Below are 18574 nucleotides of genomic sequence, written 5' to 3' on the forward strand. Positions count from 1 at the left end.
TTTTTTTTTGAAAAAAAATAAAAATGTAAACATTCTTTTAATTCACCGATTATCTTTTAACTACCACAAATTTGATTTATATGGAATGTTTCCTAGTTTAATATTTTATCATGAATTTTTCTTGGGTGAATTACCAACTAATCATAGTTTGCCAATTAATGTACAGTTTTTTTAAAGATAATAAATAAAATAATAATAATTTGTGTTAAGTTTTTTAAAATAAATGAAAAATAATAGTATCTGCCAAAAGATAATTTTTTTTAACAATTTTAAAACCGTCACAAAAAGTAAATCATAAACATTAAACACTATACCCTAAACCCTTGGACAAAGCTTAAACCCTTGGGTAAAAATCCAAACACTAAACCCTAAATTCTTGGATATACCCTAAACCCTTGGGTAAATCCGAAACACTAAACTGTAAATCCTTGGGTATACTAAAAACACTAAATCTCTCTCTCTCTCTCTCTCTCTCTCTCTCTCTCTCTCTCCCCTCATCGTAAACCTTTTTTTGAAAAAATATAAAAATATAAACATTCTTTTTAATTCACCGATTATCTTTTAACTACCACAATTTTGATTTATATATGAATGTTTCCTAGTTTAATATTTTATCATGAATATTTCTTGGGTGAATTACCAACTAATCATAGTTTGCCAAATAATGTACAACTTTTTTTAAAGATAATAAATAAAATAATAATAATTTGTGTTGAGTTTTTAAATAAATGAAAAATATTAGTAGGTGCCAAAAGATAAAAATTTTAACAATTTTAAAACCATCACAAAAGAGTAAATCATAAACACTAAACACTATACCCTAAACCCTTGGACAAAGCTTAAACCCTCGGGTAAAATTCTAAACACTAAACTCTAAATTCTTGGATATACCATAAACCATTGGATAAATCCTAAACACTAAACTGTAAACCCTTGGGTATACCCAAAATCCCCGAATCAGCTCAGACCAAGTCGATGTCAGCCCATTATTAGAAGCACACTTGACCCAACTCTTTAATTAATAAAAAATCTAATCTCTCTCTCTCTCTCTCAATAAAATAACACAAAATCGTTAAATAATATTTTTTATTGTGAACATATACATAAACTACATTCATTAATTTTTAAATCACTCAAACCAAAGATATAAAACCAAATTTGTTCTTCAATATCTAATTTCTCTCCCACTCTCCCTCATATCTAATAAATAAAAAATAATATCTAATAATTATTATTTATTAGTAGGTGCCAAAAGATGAATTTTTTTAACAATTTTAAAACCGTCACAAAATAGTAAATCATAAACACTAAACACTATACCCTAAACCCTTGGACAAAGCTTAACCCCTTGGGTAAAAATCTAAACACTAAACTCTAATTTCTTGGATATACTATAAACCATTGGATAAATCCTAAACACTAAACTGTAAACCCTTGGGTATACCCAAAATCCCCGAATCAGCTCAGACCAAGTTGATATCAGCCCATTATTAGAAGCACACTTGACCCAACTCTTTAAGTAATAAAAAATCTAATCTCTCTCTCTCTCTCTCTCTCTCTCTCTCAATAAAATAACACAAAATCGTTAAATAATACATTTGTGAACATATACATAAACTACATTCATTAATTTTTAAAATCACTCAAACCAAAGATATAAAACCAAATTTGTTCTTCAATATCTAATTTCTCTCCCACTCTCCCCCCCCCCCCCTCCCCCCCAAGTCAAAAATGTTGACATATTTTAGAAAAATAAATTTAGAGAAAAATATATAAATATTATGCTTTAAAAAAATGCCACAAAATCATCAGAGAAATATTTTTTCCTTTATCATGTATATACTCAAAACTATGCTCAATTAGTTTAAGAGATCTGAAAACTAAATTTGTTTTTCAATGTCTCTCTCGCATGAGGATGGTCGCATCATGTTTGCAGTTTTTTTATAAGAGTCCATTGAGCCTCGGATCATAAACATCTTTTCATAATTATATCACTATTTTCTCCTATCAAATTTTAAGCTTTGAATTTTCTTATATAAAGATCATTTTCTCCGCCACCCATATCAAAATCTGAGATCATTCAAGGAGCTGTAAAAATTAATTTTGTATAAAAAATATGATATTAAATTAAAATTAATTTTCACACTCAGCCTCATCTATTTCTACTAAGAGTTCATCGAGCCTAGGATCATCAATGTCTCTTAACAATGATATCACTATTTTCTATGATCAAATTTAAAACTTTAAATTTTAATATATAAAGATCAGTTTTCTCTGTTGATCCAGTTTAAATTCTAAAATAATTCAAAGAGCTATAAACATTTATTTCTCTAGAAATTTTGAAGTTAAATTAAAATTAATTTCCACACCCAGCATCATCTATTTTTACTGAACGTTTGAAGGGCCATAGATACAAAGTGAATGTTCTCATATTAATGACACCAAGATAATATTCATATAATAAATATTGATATCTTTTAAGGAAAGATTTTATATTTTTATTGTCATAAATTGATATACATATGAGATGATTTTAATTTGTGCAAGTAATTAATATTAGGAAGGTAAGTTAATAAAAATAAACTACCTAATATGTTCTCATATTAACTTGTGCAATAAGCATTGTAATCAATATGATTTTAAGAGTGTATGGTTTACCGTATTTGTAATAAGGAAACTTATCACATTTCTTTGATTCAGGCAATTAATTAATATTCATGCGCAAGTAATACATAATAAGATAATTATTATATTTGTATTCTCATAAAAACTTTGATACCGTATTTGTAATAAGGAAACTAATTAATACATTTGTTACTTTCCTTTTTATACTAAGTCGATGATTAAAAAAAATCAACTAATAAGATTAAGAGAATTATGCTTAAAAATAAAATATAATAATTTCTAAAAGTAATAACACATATATGATATCACATTTTCATTGGAAAATGATTGGTATTTTTTAAAATTATATATTTGATTGTTTTGCCTTCATTTGACTCATTTTTATACTATATATATATATATATATGTATAGTGAATGAGTGAATTTAATTAATATTATCAAGTTTATATTAATAATATAAACATAATAAAAACGTTTTTGGGAGAAAGTTATAATATTACACATATTATGCCATTAATACATTTAATAAATGGTCGACATTTATTAATATTCTTGCGCAAGTTATGATTAATGAGATTAAGAATTAATTTAAATGGTCGACATTTATTAAGATTCTTGCGCAAGTTCTAATATTACACGTATTATGCCATTAATACATTTAATAAATGGTCGACATTTATTAATATTCTTGTGCAAGTTATGATTAATGAGATTAGGAATTAATTTAAATGGTCGACATTTATTAAGATTCTTACGCAAGTTATGATTATTGCGATTAACAATTAATGTAACTTTCCGATTAGTAGCTTGATTAGAAAAATAAATCAAAAAAAGAAATTACAAAAAATCAGCCAATAGAATTGCTTGGTTGATGAGGTTATTACATTCATGAAATTGGTTGATGAGGTTATTACAAAAAATCAACCAATAGAACCAATAAATCAGAAAAAAGAAACTACAAAAAATCAACAAAAAAAAATTACATTCATGAGGTTCCAACAATGAATTGTGACGAAACGTCAAGGATTGTATTTATTGTAATTCTGCATATAAGAAAACAAAGAAGAAATATATTATAAAATACATATAGATTCAACCCCAAAACTTAGACTTAAATCCAAGGCTCCAGGTCTGCAAGATCAGTTTCACCAAATTTAGTGACATTGATTATAACAAAAAGATTGAAGATGTATACAATCCCGAAACAAAAACAAAATTGTATAGTTGATAGAACAAACCCGATGAGATGCATCATGAATGAATGGAGGAAGTTTTGTGGTCTTTTTGGTGACAAAAAAAACTTTCTCGTCTCAAAGATTGATAGAGAGACAATGTGGAGAGCAAGAGAACAAAATAATTGGAGAAGAAAAGTCTCGAATAAATTACCAATAATGATGTTCGTCTGTGAGCTAAGTATTGATTATCATCCCTTGGATCATAAACCTGCTCAGGATCACAAAATATAATTTAAATTAGAACGATCAAAAACATAAAAAAACTTAAACAGTAGATGCGTGAGACTAAAGAATGGTTGTGTTGCTTGAACTCGACATTGAACTCTATATATATAAAGTGATGGTGAAAAATATTAATGACGCCAAGAATATTACTTGCTAGATTTGTGAAAGTAATTGGTTATACTAAGGTATGTAAATTAAATTACGTTTGATTAAAAGAAACATATTAAATTTGTAGTGTTAAAAACGATTATGCATATTATATGATGCGAGACTTGCGAGACTTGCGCAAGTAATTGGGTATAATAAGGTATGTAAATTAAATGACTAATGATTAAAGGAAACATAATAAATTTGTAAAATTAATCACAAATATGCATTTTATACGATGCGAAACTTGCGCAAGTTTTCAATTTAAATAAGGTATGTTGATAATAATTAGTTTCCTAATAAAATATAAAATTTATTTCCATTAAGACATTTAATGATTAGTCGACATTTATTAAAATTCTTCTGCAAGCTATGATTAATGGTCGCCATTGATTACGATTCTTGCGCAAGAAATAATTAGTGCGTTTGCCAATTAATGTCACTTTCCAATTAAAAGGTCGATGAAAAAAATAAATCAAAAAGAATAATTAGAAAAATTCGACCAATAGAAACGCAAGAATTTTTGTGAGAAGAAATCTGTGAGTGCTACGTGGCGTTTGTACTTCTCTTTTAATATATAGGAGGATGTTCCTTTAAAAAAATTGAATTGTTATTAACAAATCGGATGGAAGAAAATAATTACAATGATAAAAATCAAAGCAATAAAAAGTGTCAACAAGATTGCAATAACAAAAGATCAAAGCCAACAAACTGAAACCAAGATAGCCTTTCAAAGAGGTGATGGTCCCATCTGAAACTGTGGAGCACTTGTTGGTGAATCAGCCAAGGGAGAAGGTGAAGAATCAGCCAAGGGAGAAGGTGAAGGAGACATAGAAGATCTTGGTGATCTGACTGGTCCTGGAATTGGAGCAGCCACTGGACCCAACGAGGCGGGGAAGACGAGGATGTCAAGCTTTTGTCCGATGTCGCAGTGACCAGGAACTCCGCATATGAAGTGTTGGAATCCAGGTTTGGTTAGAGTTACCGTGTCTGATCCAGTTTGGTATCTCGCTAACGGATTAGACGAATAGCATAGCTCAAAGTCGTGTGGAGTGACTTCAGTGACGTCGTGGAGCTCGTTGTTGTATTCGAAGATCAGTGAGTCTCCTACCTGAAAAGTTCTTGAAGATGCCCAAGCTTGGTAATCCACCCCCATCATGGTCCATCCACTCGAGTCGCCGATTTTGTGAACCGCTCCCTGCACTCCAACTCCAAAAAAAAGTGCCACAATAATCATTAGAGAAGTGAAGAAAGATTTGCTATTAATTGAAGCCATGATTGATCGTTGTTTGGTTCTTGGTTTTTTTTGAGCTGAGGAAAACAAGTTTAGTAGAGATCTTATATGGGAAGTAATGGGTTTGTTTTGTGAAAAGACTAGTTTCCTATGCACAGTCTTTATATAGTAGTTGAGGATTTGAAGATAAGGAAAAACTATTGAAAAAAAGGAAATTGGAGTCAATTAAAAAGATATTCAATGACGGTCTCCAGTGACCGTCTCCAATGTAAATTTCATTTTTGGTTCTTTACTTCTTTAATTATTATATTTATATTTCACCATAATCATCTTTTTCTAGTCCTATTTATCTATTTGCCTTGTGTTACTCTTGGCTCGGTTCCAACGAAGGACGTATCCATGATTAGCGGGTATTGTAAGGGCAATTCCATTGATACAATCTAATGAGTATCTCAGCTTTACGGGCCGGCTATTTTAGATACATAGCTCAAGGAAAGGCCACGGCAAAATTGATCACTTCGAAGAAAAAATAATGGAAGTATATATTACCTGCATGTATGTATTATTATTCTTGTTTATCAAGAATTTGCTCTACAATCTCTGCAATACATAATTTTTAATGTTTGTTATAACAGTACACAATACAAAGAAAAAAAAAAGAAAATTCCATAAAAATACTCGAACTAAATTTTGTTAAGCTTTTTAATACCCAAATTTTTTTACTACCCAGTTTAATACCCCAACTAATTATTTTGCTCATTTTAATATCCAAACTTTTAAAATGTGTCCATTTTAATACCCAAACTTTATTTATTTTAATAAAAATACTAATAAGTTTCAAATAAATTTTTTTAAAATCTCTAAAATTTACAAAATAAACTCAGAAAATTCTAAATTTTTTTGGTGTTTGAGAAACAAAAATAACTAAATAGTGTAAAATATTAAATTTTGTAATAAAATTTCTAAGTTTTAAATATTCTATTTAGTTTGTTTTCTGAAATAAAAAACGAAATTTATTTTTATCATTCAAATTCATTTATTTTTTTGAAAAAATAAATTTTCCATGGTTTATCTACCTTCTTTTCTAAATCTTAAAATAAAATTAGAATTTTTAATATTTTTTATTAGATTTTTGAGATTTTATTAAGTTTTATTTGAAACTTATTAGTATTTTTATTTGAATAAATAAAGTTTGGGTATTAAAGTGGGTACAGTGTTATTAACACAATTGCAAAAGGATTATGATTTTGAACAAGTACTTTATAATAGTTTAAAAAATTACACTTTTATTTTAACTGATCAAATAGAACTATTTTTATCTCGGTCCAATAAATCAAGCCAGTGTTCCCTTACTTGTTTCATGAATTAATTTATCTTATAAATAAATTAATATGTAATTTAAATGACAATACACCACTTTTATAAATCTGACATCTATATATTTATATAAAATAGAGTTTGCTCTCTCCTGAGCCTATCCACGTAGGACGCCACGCTGGAAACTCAACTCCTATAGCGCTGACACGTGTCCGGTTCATTAAATCATTGGGCTCCTGTGATGTCTTTCCGGTTGCTGTCGCCTCTGGCGACTGTGAGGCTAATTAGTCGTCTGGTGTGTGGTATGATAAAAAAAATGGAGGTAATCACTCATCCAACACCTCGAACTGTCGAAGAGGTCTTTACTGACTTCAGAGGTCGCTAGCTGGTCTTATCAAGGCTCTCACCACCAGTCAGTTTTTTTCTTCTCTCTCTCTGTTCTTTCCCGTGCTTCTTTTTTTTTTAGATTCTTGCATGTTTTGTTTTTTTTTCTCCAACAAGTCCAGTGCCGGCAAATCAGAAGGATATTTGTACTAAGAAAAATATCCAATTTTTTTCTGGTGAGATTTGAGGTTTTTATTGGTTTTATTGTTGTTGATGTTGCAGATATGGTGAAGTTTTACCAAACACGCAATCCTGGTGAGTTATTTTCTTCTTCTTCTTTTAGTATTTTAATTAATTAATTAATTAGTCTTTGCTTGGCTTCAGATTTTATTCAGACATGTTTGGTTATTATTCACAGTTGAATGATTTTTGTTACGTTTATTGATGTAAGATGATCTGGGTATCTTTTATTAATTTAGAAACTTAAGTTTAGATGATTTTGATTTAGTTTTTGGTTTAGTTTTTTAAAAAAAATTGTTGATGTAAGATGATTTTTGTTGATGCAGCAGTTATAGCTTCATCTTCTTAAAGTCTTCCTTCAATCCATCAACCACGATCTACAATTGATGTGAGATTTGCTCTTGCAAGACTGTGGGATCTCCAGTATAAAAAGGTAAGCATCCTTATTCTCGAATTCATCCTAGCAATCTATTCAAACATCTAAATCCACATATTTTCTAGAAAATCGCTTACTCTCAAGTTTTTTTCCGGTTTGAAGTCCGGTAGATGTTCGGGAGGCGAGGAATATTAGGCGCGGTGAAGAACTCATGTCTGTCGACATGCTAGCTGTTGCTTGATTCGAAGGTTAGTCTACTGTTCTTAAACTTCCGATGGAAGTGATCGTGTGACATTCTCTGACCTTTACGAAGCTGTTCCACAATAATTCCGTTAAGGGTATCTGATTCGTTTATTGATTATGACGATTTTAAATTATGTTTCAGGTGACCAATGCCGGCCACCGTGACTGCTAGCCGGGTTCCAACCTCCGGGATTCATCTCAGGGCGGGGTTGATGTATTCTATCACCGACTTTGATGTGGCTCTGTGTAATCCAAACTTCAGGTTCTCTGACTCCTCTCTTTCAATCCGGTTCAGTGATGCAGCCTCCTCTCCTTGAATTTGTTAACTGAACTGAGTTCTCCACTGCCCGAAGAATGTTTCCGGTTTGGTAATCCTTTGTCATAATCATTACCGGAAATTGAATTTAATATTCAGCCTTCCAGAGACATCATTGGGGAGATCACCGTGGTGAAAACTACTGTCAGTGACCCACAGGAAGCAAAAAAACACTTGATGGCGACCATCAAAGTGGACAAGTAAGTAATTATTCATATTAAACTCTGTGACCATCAAAGACACCGCATAACTATCTGTATTATATTGGCAGCGACGTGTCTGTGACTCTGAGTTTGTTCGACTCCCCCCAAGCTGTTTCGTTACACAGCAGACTGGAAGCTATGCGTGTTGATCCAAGGGTTATTGCTACAAGCTTGAATCCGAAGATGGTTGGAGGTATGTAGTGTAACCGTTTTATTTTAAAGCTTCTCTCATCTGATTTAAATAAGAGTTCCAGAGTTTGTTAATACCTTCAACAATTTTGTCATGCAGGCCGTTTGTTTTTTTTGTTGAACTTCATGAACGCACATTTATTTCCATAAGGAGACTAATGTGGGGGACATCTGCTTTTACAAGTAATAGGGTGATTATATAGATACACTCATATACTAAACTTACCAAAAACATTGTAAATTTACACAGGTTGGTCCCCACAAACACTGGGCTTCCATCAGCAGCTTCACTTCTGAGAGGACGTGCCAAGGTTGAGTATATGACCATATCTGAGCTTAAGGAGTTTGTTATAACTGCTCCATCTCTGGTAGTCCCTCAAACCTTAGACTTTCTTTTTAAATTACATGGTTGATAACATTGCTTTGATTCTGGATTCCCAACATCTAGGATATTGACTTCTTATGGAAAAATGGTGGTGTTATGTTGTTTGCTCTAAGTGCACCAAAAAGCTTCAACGCACCGTCTCCGCACTGCGAAAATACACATGCTGTTGGTGCCCTCCAGTATGTAACATATTGTACTATACTATTCCTGTGCGTTTTAGTATGTGTCAAGCACCATATTAGCAGCTGACTCCATTCTAACTCTCAGAATATTTTTCACCGTGTAAGTCCTAACACAGTTCTTGCTAAGGTTGAACTGGGGGTAGCAGTCAGGCAGCACCGGATGTGGGGGCAGCTCCAGATGGTGACGAATCAAAGATGGCTTCCGCTGAAGCAAGCATCCAAGGTGGTCAAGAATAATGCTTTGCCATCGATGAGGTTTCTTTTTTAACAATTTAGAAGTGGTGTCTGTTTCTGGTTTGTTTAACTTCCTAAACAATCTGCATTTTCTGAAATTTCTTTTACATTGTGTTTGGCTTGAATGTTCGTAGTTTGTACGCTTGGTTTAAGTTAATGCAACCCTTCAATGTTTGCTCAAAGATACCAATCAGTAGCCATAAACATTAATAACCACCTCTGTCATTTTAGATAATACTATCAAGCCTAAAACATTAATATGCCGACTCTGACTTTATATAGGCCTATGCCTAAATGTATATAAATCTCAAGTTATTTTAATAACCAGGAAAAATGGGCCACAAAATCTTAATGCTGCCAAAAACTAATTACGTAAATAGTTTCCATACAAGTTTTTTAAACATTAACCTAACAATGCATAACATTCGTGTAAAATAAATTTGTGCTGAGTTCCGAACATTATATAGCAAAGTATTTTCCCAAGTTTCTTAAAACTTTTAACGACCTATTCTGTCATTTAGATAAAAAAAAAAGGCTTGAACTTTTGACAAAAATCAAATTGATGGATGACGTGGTATTTTAAAATGACAATGACACAAAAATAGAAAATGTAACATATAATTAACACCAACCAAAGCCTATTAAATATTCCATCCATTTCAATATAGATGATATTTTAGATAATAATATTTTTGGTAATTTCCCTACATTAAATACATCACAGAATCAAAATGGACAGGGGCTGATGTTACATTTCCCGCTCCAGTGTATAAAAAGCACTAAAGAACTGTCTCATTTTTTCCGGTATATTGGATCACATGTTTCTTTCCGTTTTAAAAATCTTCACATATAATCAACATATTTTACATCCCACCCGTTACGGGCGGGCCGATCCTAGTAGTTGATATTCTTCTTGTTTTTACTTTTAGAGCACTAGTCTTTTAAACATAAAACTTATTATCAAATGTTCTTATTAATGACGAAAGAGCCACCTGCAGTCTTGATTTACCAGCGTGTGTAATATCAAACAGTGTAAAAGTCTATTTTTATCTATATAATAATATTTAGAAGTATAATTGCTCAAATTCATTTTTAATAATAGAGATTGATTCTATTTAAATAAAAGTAACTAGCTTTTATTTTTTACTCTGTGCTTAGAAATTATTATTTTATATAAATACATTGCGCCATATTTTACTGTTAATATAGAATTTTTCTATTTTATAGATAAAAATAGCAAAATGTATTAGAAATGGTCTAAGATGGAAATTTCGGAGGATGGAGATAATTTTCACGTTTGAGGAAGTTGTCTTTTTCCTTGGCAACGAAGCTAAAGGTCAACTTTATATATTCCAGTAAAACATAAATCAACCCTTAAGAGTTTATACATTCATTTTCTTGGCCGCTGAGGCATTTTGATAAACTCCATTGTCATAATGATGTATGTATATAATATTATTGATGTATGTATATAATATTATTGTTTGTGTTCGAACATTGACTGAAATTATACAATTAGTGAGTGATTTTAAAAATTATTCGTCCGTTTATGTTGTCTTACGTAGTAAGTAACACATGACATGATTGTTTAATTATTATAAATAAAAGAATCATATTCATATTGATTTGTATCCGAACCAACCCCATAGAAGTTTATTTATTTGCCGAAAAAGTTAATCTATTACTCCTAGTATGACCAGGAAATATCATTTGTCAACGGTTTGATCCAATAATTAAAACAGAAAATTGCTAATTTGGAACAAGTTCTCTTAATTATTGTCCCCTTAGAACAAAATCAATTTTTGGCAGTTTTTGACTACACCTACCCTTACATTTTGTAAAAAATCATATAAATTAATTTGGAAGCCAAAAAAATGAAGAAAAATACAAAACATGATCTTGCAATACATGAGCACTTATGAAAAATATATTGGTCAAAAAATTATATTTTCTAGAGCTATTTCAATAATGTATGGAAAATGCTATTTTCCATCTACGGTGGAATAGATTGTAGAATCTACTAAAAATACTACAATCTAACAGAGTTAGAAAATGTAATGTGCCGAACTCTCTTCCATCTACTGCAGTAGAGACGACAATCTACTAATTGTACTACTTTCTACAAGACGGCAGATTACCTAATCTTCTCTTTTGTCTTTCTTCTACCACCCGTAGTACATACATTCTACCTTTTTGTTTTTCAACTATTTTCAGCAGAATGAGTTTTCTGCGATGTCTTCTATATAATTTTCACGGTAGAATCAAGTTTCTGCCAAATTTGTTTCAAAATTCCGAAAATTAAGCCAAAAACGGTTACTCAATATTTGGTGGATCTTGAAAATATTTTCTTTACTTTTTTAGTTTTTTTTTACCAAATCGTTTTTGGAAGTCGTCTTCCTCAACGATCTCTTCTTCGTTTCTTCTTTTTTTTTTTGTTTTCTCAATCTAGACAACAAAATATGCATATCTACTCTTCTTGTGGTCAATGGAACTCATCAGTTAAAAAGAGATGGAGTTTTCTTGTTGATGAAGCAACAGGAGGTAGGTTACTGAATTTGGATGGAAGTTCAACCTTTGAGAAGCTTAAGATGATGGTTTGTGAGGACTTTGGAATCGATTCAACTCTGGTCAATCTCGAGTTAACCTACTTACCTTCTGAGTTGATTAATACTCCCGAGTCTCCACCGATTATCATCAGCAACGACCGACAAGTTAAGAATTTTCTAACCTATGCGAGGACCAAACCTTCCACGCGCTTGTGTGTGTGTCTTCAGTCAAAGGATGAGAATCCAAATAGGGAGGCACGTGTAAACTTGAAGAAAGAAACATCTGATGCGCCCACAAGAGAGGAAGATGATAGTTCGAGTGAAAATTCTGATGTCAATGCTGGTGAAACTTACTGCACCGAACAAGATATTGAGCGGGATGAAAAGATGAATGAGAAGGACGAAAGCAAGAGACATAATTTACGATTTGCTTTGTTGGATGTCGTGAAGAAGGGACAACATTTTAGCAGTAAAATGTTACTACAGGCAACTTTTGAAATTTGTGCAATGAAACACAATTTCGACTATAAACTAGTCAAATCGGATACCAAAATTTGGTATATTAGGTGCGCAGAAGAAGATTGCGGCTGGCGAGTTCGTGCAGAAGGATTAAAGGGTTCTCCATATTTCATAATCAAAAAATATGTTGCTGAACATTCATGTGCTGCGTCAGCAAGGAACAAATCTGTAAGGACAGCTTCAGCAAAAACAATTGGTAATATGATTATGCATAAGTACGATGGTGTGAAGGAGGGGCCAAAATGTAAAGATATCATCCAGCTTATGCGTGGTGAGCATGGGATCGAGGTGTCCAAGTCTTTAGCGTATGATGCGCGTGAGTATGCTATCAAGACAATGAGAGGTATTCCAGAAGCAGGTTATGCGAAGATTCCCAAATACTTGCACATGATGAAGGAAGCTAATCCTGGGTCACATACATCTTACGAAACTGACAAGGATGGGAGATTCAGATTTCTTTTCCTATCGTTTGGGCAGTCTGTCCGAGGTTTTTACAGAGGCATTCGAAAAGTTATAGTTCTCGATGGGACGTTTTTGAAGAGCAAATACAAAGGTGTGTTACTGGTTGCTACTGCGTTGGATGGAAACTCAAATTTATATCCACTTGCATTTGGAGTTGTCGACTCAGAGAATGACCGCTCCTGGAACTGGTTTATGAGACAACTTAAAGTGGTTATTGCTGACGAGCAGAGTTTAGCTTTTGTCTCTGATAGGAATACCTCTCTTGGTAAAGCTATTGCAAATGTGTACCCTCAATCTTATCATGGGATCTGCATTCATCATTTACTGAGTAATGTTGTAACTCATTACCATGGGAAAGGTTTAGTTGGTTTGGTTGCAAAGGCTTCTAAAGCTTATCGAGTTGCTGATTTTCAGAAAATCTTTTCAGATATTTGCTCGATTAGTCCTGCGATTGGAAAATATCTAATTGAAGCTGATGTGAGAAAGTGGGCTCGCTGTCAATTTCCAGGTTATAGGTATGATATGAGGACCAATAATCCTGCTGAATCGATGAATTCTGCATTGCGTACGCCAAGGGAGTTTCCGGTCATTCCTCTGTTGGACAGCATAAGAGAAATGATGACTCGATGGTTTTTTGAACGTAAAACTCTAAGCTCTAAGAATTCTAAGCCACTGACCACAGCTGTGGAGAAGAAGATTGATAGAAGGATCGAGAAGGGAAAGACGTTTACAGTTTACCCGATTAATGATTACCGATTTCTGGTTCGTGGAGACACAATTGAATGTCTGGTTGATTTGGCAAGACGCACATGTACTTGTGGAAAATTCGACTTGTTAAAGATCCCATGCAGGCATGCCATAAAAGCCAGTTTCAGTGTAGGTAGACGAGCCCACAGTCTGACTGACGAGAAGTACACGACCTCTTGTTGGATCTCAGTTTACGCGGAAAGCATAAATCCGATAAGTGCTCCTGAAGATGCATGGATTGTCCCAGAAGATGTGGAGAAGGCAGAAGTTCTTCCTCCAGAGAGTAGAAGAGCAGCAGGAAGGAGAAAGAAACGAAGATATGAGACTGCTGAAGACAAGATTCGTTCTTCACAAGGAAGTAATGGTTCGAAAAAACGCAAATGCAGTAGGTGTGGGAATACGGGGCACAATAGGTCGACATGTGATAGAGCTTTACTTTGATCTGAGTTTTACTTTGGATTTCTGCTTTATTTGGAATTTGAGTTTTACTTTGATTTGAGCTTTACTTTGATTTGAGTTTTACTTTGGATTTCTGTTTTATTTGGAATTTGAGTTTTACTTTGAATTTGAATTTCTCTGGATTTTCTAGTTGTTCTAAGAATTTTATTACCAAACTTGAATCTTAGTTACAAATTCTTTCGAAAATCCATGGAGGCTGTGTTAGGTTTAGGAGAGTTTATAGAACTCGTTTTAATATGTAGACAAATCTATTTAATAGACCAATAAGTTCAACGAAGTCTGGTGGTTTCTGCGCATGTAGATATATTCAATGTCGCAGGTTCGAGTGGTTATGCTGGAAGATTTAAAAAGAAAAAATCTTTTTAGCTTATTATTTGGTTATGCTGGAAGATTTAAAAAAAAAAATCTTTTTTGAAAGATAAAGTGCAAGTAATACGTCAAATACATCTTTGAAAGGTCAAATAAAACACAAATACGTCACATTAAGTTTCATTAACTAAAATATGTGACAACATCCAATAAAAATCATAAAATGAGTACATAAACTAAGGAAGCACCACAACTTTAGAAGTAACTGTCTTCGGAGGTGAGTACTTTGACATTCGAAACATCAGCTCAGGATCGTTTGCAGCTTCCCAAAGATCATATGCAACCTTCTGCCTGGCTTCACGGATGTTGTCATCGTTCACCAGTGTATAATCCAAGCCTAGAGCGTGACACTCGATGAATTTCAGTGCATAAATTCCGCAGTCACAATTACTTGCATTTAAGAATGGCACTGGGACGTAGACGACTTTATATGCTCTAGCGTTGAAATGCTTCCTGTTCTCAGCTGGGTGGACAGCTTTGACAATCCGAGGGATAAGATGCGCAAACGGCTCCACTTCTTTTTGGTATTTCAAACCAGCACAATCGAAGACTTCAATCGTTCGAGTAACAAAATTAACGCAGAGAGCAATCCAGTGGTTACCATGGACGAAAACCGGAACATACATACGGCTGACGTCCACATCCCACACTAGTCCCGTTTTTCCATGAGGAGGAAGTTGACCTGTCCCGTACTCGAGTAGCAATCCTTCTACTTTAAACTTATTCTTGTCGTTTTTGAAAGTGGAGTATGAACACTTGAGTTGGGAACTGAATAGGCACGACATGAACGCCACCTTGTTTACCTTCCATCGACCCAATGTTGTCCTTTCCCGGAATAAGAATAACATGGCATCAATATCCTGAAAAGTTCTTGTTACTTTCTACACACGACCAAAAAGAATAACATATAAAGTTGAAATTTATATCCACTTACAAAGTTCTTTAACCACTCCGTAGGTCCAACAATACGTGCTGACATCTCTTTTGTAAACAAAGAAGGTCCAATCTGAAGTTCCCTAAGATTAATATTGGAAAGATATCAGTGCTTTGATATTTTAAATAAAAAAATAAAATTTAAAACTCACTTGTTCGTTACGGACCACTCAACGAGTTTGACCCAAGATTCTTCGGGGACAAAAACCAAAGAGTAATCTTTGTCTTTTACACGATCCTCAGGCAATTCTATATCCCGTAAAAATGGCAGTGCAGTTTCCTTGGGCTTAAATGAAGTCAATGGGGTTTTCCATTCCTTCCTTGTGAATTTCACATCAGCAACGACATCATTGTTTCCGGTTTCAGATATGAATGGAAACACAACCGCCCTCTGTAAATACAAAACAAAGAACATCAGTTTATTTTATTTTTGATCAAAGAAAACATAAAAACATCGGTTTTTAAAAGTTATAAACAAGCAAATAAATATGATGAATATGTTCACCTGTCCAAGTGCAGCCTCTAGAGCAGTGATATCATGATAAGAAACCTTTCCATGTCCATACCAGTTCCGACATCTCACACTGGTTATGCCTTCTTGGTATTTTTGACCCAGCAAAGTACCAATGTCTGGGATCGCCTCCATAAGCCAAATCTGTAGAGCATAGGAGAATCCATCTAATACATAGCTGTTTTTCTTCAACTTGGACCTTGCATTCTGGATGGACTCCACTAGCATATCGTAAGCATGAAGACCCCACGGATACTTCCTCATTTTATCAAAATCCATGACTAATCTTATGTATTCTTGAGGGATATCAATCTTCTCATCCTTAGCCATCACAAAACAAATGACACAAAGGTAGACTAGCCTCACCCTGTCCACACGCGACCAGTTCTTGCACTCCGTAATAAGCTTCAGCCTAATCGTCTGCATGTCTACAGATTCATTTCGCTTCAGCAAAGTGCCCCAAAACCCCTTATCATTTCTCCAAGACTCAAAATCAATGTTCTTCTCTGCTACACAGTTAAGACCTGTCACAGCATAGAACTCTTGCATGGAAAACCGAAGAGGCTTCCTTGCAAACTGAAACCATAACTCGTGACGCTTGGAAACGTCTAGCATTTTGCATACGAAGCTGTGAATAACCTTCCCTGAGTATCCAAGTTGATGCTCATTAATAGCTAAAATCGGACCGAATACAGGATCCTTCAAAACATCTTTGTACTCGTCCTCAAGTTCCTGCTTCAGTATCTTCAGAACTCTCAGCCTGCAATGGTTGTTAATCTTATCGATATGGTGCTCAGTCCCTGCTTCAGCTATGCGTTTAGGAAGCTCAATTTCCATTCCTGTAAACCATGAAAGCACAAGATTACATGTCTATTCACAACACCAAATCAAATAAAGACAGTCAAAAGCATACGCAAAACAAACGCTAAGCTAACTTAAGTCTTTCTCAAATGGAAGTAAACTCTTGTTTGAAAGAAAAGAAAACTGAAGCTGTCTTTATTTGAGAAAATATAAACAAACTATTCACATAAAGGTTCTCATATGACAAAATCATTGAAATTCAAACAAGCTTATAATATAGATTTTTTCTAACAATCTCCATAAATCTAAATTAGATTTCTAGTCTCTGGAGGAAGAAATTAATTCGTTTTCTACATAGAAGATGTGCTCTAATCAAACCCAATTCTATTTCTAGAGCATGTACATAAACAAAATCAACAAAAAAAAAATTTGGGGATTTCAAAACCCTAACCTTCAATTTCGAAAAGGATGAATGGTGTTTGAGGAAGAATAGCAGGATATAGGTCACAATCGGCGAAGATTTGTTTGTTCCGACGCCAATTATCAACCCTTCTTCGTCGGAGGAAAAAACGAGGTTTGTGATTTTTTTCAATCAGAAACGAGAAAAGAGAAAATATGGAAGAAGAAACAGAGAAAATGGAAGAGGAAACAGAGAAGATGGTTCGCCGGGGCTTAAGCTTTTACGCCGGAGAGAACGCCGGAGGGAAAAGACAGATGACGTTCGCCATAGCTGCCCGTGAAGAAGAAAGGTCGATGTCTGTGTTTTTTTTTTCCTTCTTCTTTTTACCTAAGGTAAATATTATGTTTAGAAATAATAGTAAATATTATTGGTTTTTTATTGGTTTATGTCAAGGTTTTAGTTTGTTAATTAGAAGGACTTTTTTGTATAAACACTTCATAATAGTTCTAAAGGGACAACTTTCTTAGAGTCAATTCTAAGAGGACAATAGTTTTGACATTTGGTTCTAAATCGGCAATTCTCCCTAATTAAAAACTAACATGTCAGAAATTCAAATCAAATGCTACATAAAATGTTGCAACTTGCAGGAGGGTGATTAAGTGCAAGCCAAGAAAAATCTCATAATCCTATATAGTAGTTTCTTTTTTTTTTTGAGAAAGTATATAGTAGTTTCTTACATTAGGATTTAATATTTTCATCCAAATATTGTAATTTAGTTTAATTGTAATGTAGAAAACATCATTTTATGTGAAAACTATAGTTACTTAAGGATTTGATGTAAATGTAATAGTAAAAATAAAATAATACTAGGTAAAGAGGGGTTTAAAAGTTGTTAGTATGAGTATATATTCTGATTAAAGCGTAAATCAAATGAAACATGAAATGTAAAAACCACTTATAGGTGGGCTAGTGGTAGGACGGATTTCGGATTGAGGGTGAAATTCCCAATACTCCCGGGTTCGAATCCCTGCAGCTGCAAACACCTTTAAGTGGCCACACGGATATGAGTCCATTGCTTATGACTCATTTGAATACTCGGGAGAGGATCTATCTGTGGGTTGCACCTCCCACCCAGAAGTTAGGCTTGGTTCTATTAGTGGTCCGGGTTTAACCTTTTTTTTTAGCAAAAAAAAAAAAAAACATGAAATGTAAACCCCCCAAGTCATGAAAGCAACTCGAACTAATTGCACACCGTCACTGCTTGCGTCAGTATCCATACAAACGCATCAGACATGACTGACTACATGAGAATATTTTTACTATCATGAAAATCAAAACTGAATCTATTCGC

At 33.5% G+C, this 18574-nt stretch overlaps 4 protein-coding genes across 10 annotated transcripts; 2 read left to right on the forward strand and 2 right to left on the reverse strand.

Moving 5' to 3' along the window:
• Positions 1-4862: 4862 nt before the first annotated feature.
• On the reverse strand, positions 4863-5634 carry LOC108850889 (mavicyanin-like). Its single transcript, XM_018624348.2, has one exon. The coding sequence runs from the start codon at positions 5507-5509 to the stop codon at positions 4964-4966; it is 546 nt and encodes a 181-aa protein (XP_018479850.1). The 5' UTR covers positions 5510-5634; the 3' UTR covers positions 4863-4963.
• Positions 5635-7023: 1389 nt separating this feature from the next.
• On the forward strand, positions 7024-9658 carry LOC108849552 (uncharacterized). Of its 7 annotated transcripts, none has more exons than XR_008944387.1 (11): positions 7025-7196; positions 7391-7423; positions 7675-7781; positions 7887-7972; positions 8110-8335; positions 8391-8483; positions 8555-8679; positions 8776-8858; positions 8926-9043; positions 9124-9253; positions 9370-9658. XR_008944387.1 is itself a non-coding variant. In XM_057007211.1 (6 exons), coding segments are annotated over exons 3-6 (399 nt in total). In that variant the 5' UTR covers positions 8342-8483; positions 8555-8679; positions 8776-8833; the 3' UTR covers positions 9511-9658. The 7 variants fall into 7 exon arrangements, 1 of the variants encoding a protein (XP_056863191.1); XR_001949212.2 differs by having other exon boundaries at positions 7028-7196; positions 9124-9239; XR_008944385.1 differs by having other exon boundaries at positions 7028-7196; positions 8110-8330; positions 9124-9239.
• Positions 9659-11935: 2277 nt separating this feature from the next.
• Positions 11936-14191, forward strand: LOC108850890 (uncharacterized). The gene has a single exon (XM_018624349.1). The coding sequence runs from the start codon at positions 11936-11938 to the stop codon at positions 14189-14191; it is 2256 nt and encodes a 751-aa protein (XP_018479851.1).
• Positions 14192-14754: 563 nt separating this feature from the next.
• Positions 14755-17672, reverse strand: LOC130511335 (uncharacterized). Its single transcript, XM_057008269.1, has 5 exons — positions 17275-17672; positions 16017-16861; positions 15664-15902; positions 15513-15594; positions 14755-15459 (listed from the first exon to the last, which is right to left on the reverse strand). Exons 2-5 carry the CDS (start codon positions 16857-16859, stop codon positions 14755-14757), a joined length of 1869 nt encoding a protein of 622 aa, XP_056864249.1. The 5' UTR covers positions 16860-16861; positions 17275-17672.
• Positions 17673-18574: the final 902 nt, after the last annotated feature.

The sequence above is a fragment of the Raphanus sativus genome, chromosome 4 (genome assembly GCF_000801105.2).
Source record: "Raphanus sativus cultivar WK10039 chromosome 4, ASM80110v3, whole genome shotgun sequence".
In the NCBI taxonomy this organism is placed as follows: Eukaryota; Viridiplantae; Streptophyta; class Magnoliopsida; order Brassicales; family Brassicaceae; genus Raphanus; species Raphanus sativus.